This window comes from Martes martes (assembly GCF_963455335.1).
Source record: "Martes martes genome assembly, chromosome: 14".
NCBI classification, from domain to species: Eukaryota; Metazoa; Chordata; class Mammalia; order Carnivora; family Mustelidae; genus Martes; species Martes martes.
Genome location: NC_137902.1, coordinates 44,255,568 through 44,266,432, shown reverse-complemented (window position 1 = coordinate 44,266,432; position 10,865 = coordinate 44,255,568). Strand labels below are relative to the sequence as shown.

The following is a 10,865-nucleotide window of genomic DNA, read 5'->3' as shown; positions in this document are numbered from 1 at the left end:
CACCCCAGAGTGCATTAAGAAGTGAAACAAGCTGGGATCCCAGACTGAACAAAGAGGCATTTTGCAGCATATATTTCAGGAGGGGACTGCACTGAACCATGTTTGTCCTGCATGGGAAATGCGACATCCTTCCAATTTGCATGCGATCAACCTCTTTTGTAAATGGTCAATAAAATCTGTTAAGCAAGGGCCAAGATGACCTCCTGCTCCCTCCTTTCGTGTGTGTTAGCTGACTCACAGGGATCAGTCTCCCGGACAGCCAGGCTCGGCCTGCCTCTTGGCTCCTTCGGCAGGTGGATCCATCCCCCAACCCCTAGATCTGACTCCGTGGGAGGCTACAAACCTTTGTCTGAAGGGCCACGCATATACCTCTAATGGTAATATTTGCAGGGCTTGTCTATCAGGTCGTGCCCCTCAGGGACCTGGACTGGGCTTTTCTCCTGAGCAGGACAAGCCCCAACAGGGTTGCTTGGGAGGGAACTGACTCTGGAGCTAGAACTAATTAACCCATAGCCCAGCCCATTGAAGGCAGGGATTGGGAGACTCGACATGGATACAAAAGCCTGGGCAGCCGTGCAGTCTCTGGGACAGTGGTCTCGAGAGCCTTTGGGATAGAGTTTCAGGCCAGCATCCAGACCCTGGGAGGGGCATGAGCTCTGGGACAAATCCAGAACTTGAACCAGGGTAGGGGTGATCTGAGAAACTGGGCCTGTGGGGCAACCTCCTGCACTGAGAAATATGGGGAAAGTACCCACTTGCTGGCAAGAGCCATACTGAGAAAGAATAAGAGGTACAGCCAAACCTAGGGTTCCAGCAAATGTGGAGATACTGCAAGTGACCCCCATCCAGTGGGAGTGAGGCTGGGCCAAGGTCTACTGCATGAAGAAATGGTGAGGGCCCAGGGTCTGCCTGCCCAACCATGCTGGGATGGGCCTGGCCTCTAAGCTGGCATAATTTTAAGCCTCTAGCTAGAGAGCTGGGAGACAGGGTTTCAGCTTAGGGGGGCTCTCCCATTTCTGGGGCCTAAAAAATGGATGGGTAATTAACAGATGTGTTTCCAGATGTGTCTCCAGGAAACCTGCTGGGCATTGTGTGTTTCTCCCTACAGTTGAGGTCAGACTTTCTGATTGTATGAAATAACGAGGTACTTTCCAGTCTGACAGCCCTGGGTCTGAATCCTGGTTCTGCTGTTTATGTGTGACTTTGTGCAAGAGACTAAGTCTCCCTGGGCCTCACTTCCCACATCAATACATGGTGTAAAAAAAAAAAAAAAAAAAAAATCATTGCTATGAAGGTGACGAGAGCTATTCTATGTAAAGATCCTAGCAGCAGCTCTGTATCTGCTAATACAAGCTCAGGAGACAGTTGCTATTCTTAGGTGGATGAGAGGACATTTGAGGATGTCTGCAGGCTGGAGCGCCATATCCTGGAGGTGAGGACCTCTGCTCGTGCTACCTCCAGGATGTTGCCGTCCACTGAGAAGCCTGGCAGCCTCTCCTCTGCATGAGAAGAGGAGAGGAGAGGAGAGGAGAGGAGAAGGACCTCTGAGGGAGGTGGAGGAGAGCAGGGCAGAGGCCACAGCTCTGGCCCTGTGCAGCCCTGAAGCCTGCATCCTGCAGGAGTTAAGAACTGAGGAGACTGTCCCTAAGAAAACCTGTGGGACTCAGTACGGAGCAGCTGCCCTCAGAGGCCAACAAGCAAAACGTGGCAAAACCTGGGCACAGCTGGAGCCTCCTGCTTCTCTGAGGTCTTCTGCATCACTGCTACTCTGAGCACTGGTGGCTTCGAGAGAAGCCAGGCTCAGCCCATCTAGCATGGGTGTTGGCATCTGTTGGCAGGCAGTGATGCCCTCTGATGGTCCTCGAGGGCCCTGGCCACAAGGGGAAGGACAGGGAGAATGGGGAGGATGCCATGTGAGGACTGAGGCTGGCACAGTCCATATGGACACAGTCCATGTGGACACAGAAGAGGCACAGAAATAATGTGGGTGGGGTGGGGGGTAGTGTCGTGAGGTTTGGTGTAGTTTCCAGGATGAAGCGGTGGTGGTGTAAACCCACCATAAATTGATCCATAAGGTAAGTGACTTTATTTTGCAGCAACAGGCTGGTGATGTTGGGCTATGACATTAGGAAATTGCGCAAATGCACGTTTTTAACTGAATGAGGTTCAGTCATTTATTTATTAATCAATAACATAGTCAGTCATTCTTTTAATAACACATGTTCTGAGCGTACTGTGCCAGACCCTCTTCCAGGTGTTAAGTCTACAGGCTCCAACAAGCCAGAAGAAAGGAAGAAAAAAGAAAAAGGACAAAATCCTTCCCTCAGGTTGACAATAGCAGACGCATGGGGCCAGCAAAGGCTTCATTCCAAAAGCAAGTAGCACTGCTTACAAATGTCTCCTGAACCAAAGGCACTCACCTTAAAATCATTTGGTCTAAGCTCTTAAGAGATAAGATTTCCAAGAGCATGACAACTGAGTCTGAAACTATAGCAACTTTTCTTAAAGATAAGATTTATTTATTTATGTGGGGTGGGGGAAAGGGCAGAGCAGAGGGAGAAGGAGACAAGCAGACTTGCGGTTGAGCAGAGAGCCCGATGCAGGTTTGGGTCTCATGACTCTGAGACCATGACCTGAGCCAAAATCAAGTGACTGAGCCACCCAGGCGCCCCTGAAATTACAGCAGCTTTTAAACATTAATTAAAAAGAATGTGAAGGGTATTGGCATAGTTACTACATTATCACACATATATCTATACATACACAAACACGTAGTCCTAGTAAGATCTGATGTTCCAAATGGTCTAATCTATATATTGACTCAGTCAAGGAAAACATAGATTGAGATACTCTTTTTTTTAAATTTTTTAATTTTTTAATAAACATATAATGTATTAGCCCCAGGTGTACAGGTCTGTGAATCGCCAGGTTTACACACTGCACAGCACTCACCATAGCACATACCCTCCCCAATGTCCATAACCCCACCACCCTCTCCCTTCCCCACTCCCCCCAGCAACCCTCAGTTGTTTTGTGACATTAAGAGTCTCTTATGGTTTGTCTCCCTCTGGATCCCATCTTGTTTCATTTATTCTTTTCCTACCCCCCAAGCCCCCACGTTGCATCTCCACTTCCTCATATCAGGGAGATCATATGATAGTTGTCCTTCTCCAACTGACTTATTTCACTAAGCATAATACCCTCTAGTTCCATCCACGTCGTCACAAATGGCAAGATTTCATTTCTTTTGATGGCTGCATAGTATTCCATTGCATGTATATACCGCATCTTCTTTATCCAGTCAACAGATTGAGATACTCTTAATGGTGATAACGCTTATTGTGATGACATTTATTGAGGGCTTACTATGTGCCAGGCATTGTTCTGAGAGCTTTACATGTGAAAACTCATTAATCGTCAGGAAAACCCTACGAGCAGGTAGTATTATTTCCTCATTTTTTTTGAATGAGGAATTTGAGGCACAGAACAATAGAGTGATTTTCCCAAATTCACAAAGCCTGTAGGAAGCAAAGCTAGAACTTAAGCCCAGGAAACAGAGTTCCTGTGTTCCTGGGTCCCAGAGCCTGTTTTCTTCCTTCCTTCCTTCCTTTCTTTCTTTCTTTTAGAAGATTTTGTTTATTTATTTGACAGAGAGAGAGAGATCACAAGTAGGCAGAGGGGCAGGCAGAGAGAGAGAGGGGAAGAAGCCTCCCTGCTGAGCAGAGAGCCAGATGTGGGGCTCAATCCCAGGACCCTGAGATCATGACCTGAGCCGAAGGCAGAGGCTTAACCCACTGAGCCACCCGGTCACCCAGAGGCTATGTTCTTAACCCTGCTGTCATCACATTGCCTAATCGAGCTGGAGAATGTGCGTCTTTACCCTAGAATTTTTTTTTTAATTTATTTATTTGTTAGAGAGAGAGAGAGCAAGCGCAGGCAGACAGAGTGGTAGGCAGAGGCAGAGGGAGAAGCAGGCTCCCCGCCGAGCAAGGAGCCCGATGTGGGACTCGATCCCAGGACACTGGGATCATGACCTGAGCCGAAGGCAGCTGCTTAACCAACTGAGCCACCCAGGCGTCCCAGATTTTTTTTTTTTTTAAGGGCAATCCAAGGGTCTTGAAATAATTAGGAATCCTCTCCAGACCTTGAATCCTCTCCCTGAATTTCCATGTCCGTAGAAGAACCTGGATGTTGCCCCTGCTATGTTACACGTGTCCTCCATGGCCCTTCCCCCTAACCTGTCCCTTCTGCCCCACACCCACCACGAAGCTTTCTTTGCTGGAAGTGGAGGCCAGAACATCCACTCTTGCCTTCCGGGTAGCCCCAGGTCACTTCAGAATTGCTGTACCCTGCATGACCCGTAGATAGATTCTGATTCTATGGAGGGAAAGACACAGAGGCCACTAGAAGTGCAAGCTCTTGCTTTGCTCTGACCATGTTTCTTCAAAAGGTATCATGGGAAATTACTCATGAACAAACTCTCTACGGCATTACATGCATGTAAGTGTTGTTTATATACATATAACTATACATATGTATATATGACTTTAAAATATATGTTCTTAGGTGTGATCATGTCTCTGTAGCTATTTTTTTTTTAAGCTTAGGAGACCATGATACACGAAATGGGCCTGGAAGGATGACTAGGAATTGGTGAAGAAGGCGGGAGGGAGGGAGAAAATATTTCTTGGAAAGTTACAGAGAGACCAGCTTATAATCAACAGTCTTCAGGGGATTTTCCTGTGGCCCATGAGAAGCTGCAGAAAGGCAGATGTGGGTTTAAATCCTGAGAAAGATCACCAACCAGCAGGGCTGCCTGGAGGGACAATGAGGTTCTCTGGGGTTCACGGGTACACTCCATGTGCACCCAGATAGAGGAGACAATTACCTCTCAGGGGTTTAATAGGAGAACTTGAAACATTTAATAGGGGAAGGGAGTGGAGATTATACCCTCATTCGTGTAATAAACACTTGTCCTCAGAGCTGAGACGCTAGGGACATGGGGCTGGAAAAATAAGCCTGAAGCTCAGAATCGCATTAAGACTGGATGGCAATCAGGGTTCTGTAGCCCCCCTCCCATTTGTAGGTGATAATAATAATGATTATAGGGTCATTTGATTCTATACAGATTCTGTTCCTTCTGGGTATGGCCCTTTCAACTCTACTTTCTTTTCTTTCTTTCTTTCTTTTTTTTTTTTTTAAGATTTTGTTTATTTATTTGACAGACAGAGATCACAAGTAGACAGAGAGGCAGACAGAGAGAGAGAAGGAAGCAGGCTCCCCACTAAGCAGAGAGCCGACGCAGGGCTCGATCCCAGGACCCTGGGATCATGACTCGAGCAGAAGGCAGAGGCCCTAACCCACTGAGCCACCCAGGTGCCCCTCAACTCTACTTTCTAACAATCCCTGGAGCATGAGCCCTGGGTTGCAACCAGTCTCCTGTTCTTCTGTCCTAATGGCTCCAGGCTCTCCAGAGCCCCAAGGACTGCTCATGGGGACACAGACACCCACAAACAGAGAGTCACATCACCCATCAGATTCTCATTGCCCCATAGGGGAGCTTTTTAGAGGCTCAAATTTATGTGATCTCATTGGGAATTTGCAGTAAGAGGAAGAAGAATACTTTCTGAAGGAGACACAAGAATGTGGCAGAGCAGACATTTAGGGGAAACAATGGAATGAGAGCCCCTCTCGAGCGGTGCCCCCGCCAGCTGGTTAGCTGGGTGATGTTGCACAAGCCACCGTAACTTGCTGGGCTTCTGCTCGTTCACCTCTAGAAAGGGGTGGAATTCTACCTTTCTCCAATAGGATAGCACATGCAGCATGTCCTATGTAATTGTTACAGGGCTATATCTCTGGAAAGAGTAACATGTGTTGACTTCTAGCCATCATGTGTAGTAAGATAATTAATTGGACCAGCATCCCTTCCATGAAGAATTGTGTCTTCCTGATCATTGTGTCAAGTTCAGTGCCTGGAACAGAGTAAGTGCTCAATAAATAGTGTTAAATAAATGGGTCAAGGCAAGCTGAGTTGCCACAGAAGGTGGGTTTGGGGACTAATGCCCCACGTTCCCTGCCACAATGCCCCCCCCCCATGACTGCCCATGCCCAGCCTGAGCTGCTCAGCCCCAGTCTTCCTCTCTGTCTTTCTCCTCATGCCCTTCAGCATCTCTGGGGCCCAGGCCATCCTCACGGACTTCTATGGGTTCTCTGCAGGAGGAGTCCCACTGCCGTGGCGCCGCACGCGGGCACCTGGGGGCCTTCCTGCGCTGAGGACAGCAGTGCAGCGTCCATTCCCCGCAGCTGCAGGGAGCCTGGGCTGCCCAGACGTAGGCACCCACGGGCACCACAAGCAGCACAGCACACAGGACCACTGCAACATGCAGCAGGCGCTCCCGGCCCTCCAGCTCGCGGTGGTCTCTGCCCGTCACGAAGACCACACACCGGCCCCGGCGTGCGGGCTGGCCCTCCAGGCTGAGGCATGCCTCATATTTTGTGCCAGGAAGGAGGTTCTCCACGGCGTACGTGTTGATTCCGGGGCCAAGGTGCACCACTTCCTTCCTGAGCGTTTCATCTGATGTAAGGTAGAGGGTGAACCATTTCTCCTCGGGGGCATCTGCCACTGCCAACCACTCCAGCAAAATCCCGTGCACTGTCTGCTTGACGACCCGCAGGTCAACATAGGCATTGTCCTGTGAAGCGAAAGAGGGAGGCAGGGCCTGGGTGGGCTGGACGTGGAGGGAGATGACAACGGTGCTCCTACCCAGGAAGTTGGAGGCCACACAGGTGTAATTGCCTCTGTCTACCAGATGGACAGCAGGTATGACCAGTTCCGACACAGCAGTGTCTTCTGCGGTAGACGAAGTCAACACTGGGAAAGAGAGAGCAAAACAGCTCGATAGACACGTCTCTGACAAAAAGCTGGACAGTTCAGCAATGCCAGTTATTTCTTTTTAAGCTGGAGGTGACCATTTATTAAGCAATGTTTGGTGTTGCGTATTTACCTCTCAGCCCTCCTGTAAGGTAAGTACTCCAGTTTCGCACATAAGAAGCTGAGGAGAGGAGCGAATAGGCAACTTGCCCACAGGGAGAGATGTTCAGAGGCGGTGACTAATCGGGAACCTCATTCTTCTGCCTATAAAGACCACACTTCCAACTTCACTAGCTGTTCCCAGCAAACCACTGGAAGTGTTACTGAGCTAACAGCATGGTTTTGGGGAGATCTCTTACAACGATGTGGTATTGTGAGCTTCAAAAATTGCCTTTTGGGGGCACCTGGGTGGCTCTGTCAGTGAAGCATCCAACTCTTGGTTTCAGCTCAAGCCATGATCTCAGGGTCATGAGATCGAGTCCTGTGTTGGGCTCCACGCTCATCAGGGAGTCTGCTATTCTCCCTCTCTCTCCATCTCCCTCTGTCCCTCCCCCCACTTGTGCTCTCTCTTTCTAAAATAAATAAATAAATCTTTAAAAAATTTTAAAAAAGAATTGCCTTTTTACTTCCCAGATATGGAGAGGCTCAGAGTCTGGATCCAAATGCCTAGATTCTATCCCTTACTAAGTCTATGGTCTTGGACCATTTGCTTAGATACTTTTGGCCTCAATTTCCTCATTGGTAAAATGGGATAATAATAGTACTCATTCCTTAAGTTTGATAGTAAGTGCTCAGTGTGAGCTGTGTTATTACCGAGAGGATACATATAACATGGTACCAAAGAAACTGACTACAGAACACTAAAAAAGACATGTGCATGCATCTCACTGTTCTTCAAGATGCTACAAAAATAAATCCTACATTTCTTCTTCCCTGGTATTTAATCTTAACCCAATAAGATGTGGTTAAAATGATAGGAAAAAGTCAACAGTTCATTTTGTTAGGTATTTTTTAATCTTCCAGCAGTTTGTCACTATGCATAACAAATATATGGGTAACTGACTGTATTTCTCAAGTTTTACTCATATATTTCTAGTTGTTGTCTAGACAGCATTAAGATGTCACCAGGGAGGCCTCCTTGGCCTTGTGCTGTGTCCCAACCCTGTAGGGTAGCAATAAAGGTGATTGCAGCTGAGGTATGAAAAGAGAGCATAGAGTTTCAGGACATGAGAGGCAGGCTTGAATCCCAATGTTGGGGCCCATGGGGGTCATTTCCTCACCCAAGGTCCCAGTATTACAACTTCAAACCAATAAGATCTGAATAACACAGTGGTGGGAAGTATAAAATTCAACCAGTATCTAGGAATTCCCAACCTTGCCCAATGGTGAGAATTACTTGGGAAAGGAGGAGTGGAGAAGAGGGAACCCTAGTCAATATACATTAACCTCAGACCCTTCCCTAGACACAAGGAATCTGAATCTCCAGGGCAGGGCCTGGAAATCTTATTTCAAACAAGTACCCCAGATGAGTCTGCTCCAGAAATTTTAGGAAATAATTAATAGATAATCTCTAGAATCAGTCCTAGTCAGGAATTCTATGATTTAAAAATACGCAGCATAGTATTTTGCATCTAGAAGACTCTCAAAGAACATATTTGTTAATATATAATTTTATAATATTTATACAATATGTCAAATATTTATATATATATATATATATATATATATATATATATATATATATCCCATAGAGATCTGCATGCAACCATTTGAAATCATGCCAGTAGTGGAACTCTGTCTTGGAAACTTTCTGTTGTGGTGGGTACTTTCTGTTGTGGTGTCAGGCCCACCCCAATCTTACCGGCACCCTTACTTTGCAATTGATCCAGTATAGAACATCCCTACTGAGGACTGGATTGCTGTAAGACCTCACTATTCCGCCAGATACATTGAGAGGGTGTCTGTGGCTTACCATCGAATTCCCTCCACATGCTTAGGGGGTAAGTCCACGCAATGGTTGGTGACGGGCTGGCCCGTGCCTGGCATCTCAGGGTCACATTCTGTCCCATCTGGATGGTGACACTGGCACTGGGGGTTGAGACCTGTGGCTTCATGCAAGCACTGAGCTCAGTTTCACGAAAAAGTTGCCCTGCCTTGGAGAGAGGTCGTTGGCACATCAGGTAGGAATTCATCAGGATGACCGGGATGCTGATGGACTTTACAAACTGGACAAGTCCCCTCAGGCGACAGTCACATACCCAGGGGTTGTTGTGCAGTGCTAGCACCATGCTGGAGAGAACCTTGGCTCCACAGCCAGGCTGCGGATGTTTCTGGTAGACTAGCCAGTTCAAGAAGACATTCTTAGATACAACTGTAAGCCTATTGGAGGATAGGTCAAGGTAGGTCAGGTTGATCAAGAACTGAAGAGCTAGTTCAGGGAGCACATTGATCCTGTTGTGTTTGAGATCCAAGACCCTCAGGAGAGGCGTGGCTTGGAATGCTGTCCATGGTACTGAACGGAGCTTGTTCCCCTCTAGTCTCAGCTCTTTCAGTTCTGACAGGTGCTCTAGGGCTCCCGGGTGTATCACAGTGACGTTGTTAAAATTAAGCCAAAGGTATTCCAATGTGCTCATGTTGATGAAGGACCCTCGAGGCAGTTCAAATAAGGGTGAATTTTCAATTCTCAACAACTTTAACTGTTCAGGATGGTTCCTTGGGATCTTTCCTAAAGAGATAGATATGCACTGCAGAGCCCTGTACAAGAAACCACAAAAGCTTTAAGGTGAATATTGTGAGAGTCTCATGGGTGGCTCAGTCAGTTAAGCAACTGACTTTTGGTTACATGCAGGTCATGATCTCAGGGTCCTGAGATCAAGCCCCGAACTGAGTTCCCAGCTCAGCAGGGAGTCTACTTTACCTCTCTCTCTCTCTCCCTCTGCCCCTCCCCCAACTCATGCACATTCTCTCACTCTCTGTCTCTCTCTAAAATAAGTACATATTTCTTTAAGAAAGAAGAACATCAGGCAAGCGAGATCAGATTTATTCTGGCATTAGACATATGAATTTAAAGAAAAAATAGGTGTTATTCACTTGAAATAAAGAGACCCATTTTGGTAAAAGTGCACAGTTCTCCAAAGTTCAGCACCAACTAGAGATTTGGCTGATTTCCTGCCAAATCTAGGTCTGTTCCCACTCCACTTCATCTCTAAAGAAAGCCCATCCCCTACAACCTCCTGGCATCTTGTCAGCATAGCCCACCTGCCAAAACTGTCCTCTGAGCAGGTACATCCTGGCAAACAGGGTGGCTGAGCCGCAGGTGAATCCAGAAAGATCAGAACTATCAGGAAATAATGGGAAACTGAAGCCATATTCTCCTGTAAGAAACCACCTTGTAAGTTTTGAATAAGTATAGCCCAAGCTTCCGAGTGACAGATCCTATTATTGGTAATCCATGGTGATGTAGGTCAGCACAGCAGTGGCAAAGCCCCTGGATGCTCATAGGTCTGTTATGGCCCAGATCCCAAGCTCAGTAAGAACCCATGAAGAGGGAGCTATGCCTCTTAACTAAGATCACAGAATTCACCCTTTGTCTGGTTCTTTAGTCTGCGAAGCAAACTCTAAACCAACTGTCCTATTCAGCACAGATACCGCCTTCCCTCAGTTTCTTAAAAATGATCTTAGAAACAAGCAGGTAATACTATCCTGAGCACTGTGGTTCTGGTTATCAGGCCAGAATCCATCTAATACTTCATCTATCACAATTGGCTCCTGAAAGCTCAAATTTTCAACCACTCTCTAGAAGTGAATGCAGAGGGTGGGTGACAAAGATGGGACCACTGCCGTCCCTGGTTTTCTCCCCACACCTCATGTGATGGATTCATTCTTATACTGCATTAAGACAGCTGCCTCTGCCACATGGATGAGCAGAGTCAGAGAAGCATCACAGTGCAGAGGTTAAAACACAAGACTGCATTTTTTGATTAAGGAAATGTGT

The 10,865-nt window shown here is 47.1% G+C and overlaps 1 protein-coding gene across 1 annotated transcript; it reads right to left on the bottom strand.

Annotated features, from left to right (window-relative positions):
- Window positions 1–6,122: 6,122 nt before the first annotated feature.
- LRIT2 (leucine rich repeat, Ig-like and transmembrane domains 2) lies at window positions 6,123–10,239 on the bottom strand (the record flags this gene model as incomplete). The annotated part of the gene is made up of 3 exons (XM_080822932.1): window positions 6,123–6,871; window positions 8,844–9,625; window positions 10,130–10,239. The coding sequence occupies 3 exons, from the start codon at window positions 10,237–10,239 to the stop codon at window positions 6,123–6,125; spliced, it is 1,641 nt and encodes a 546-aa protein (XP_080679058.1).
- Window positions 10,240–10,865: the final 626 nt, after the last annotated feature.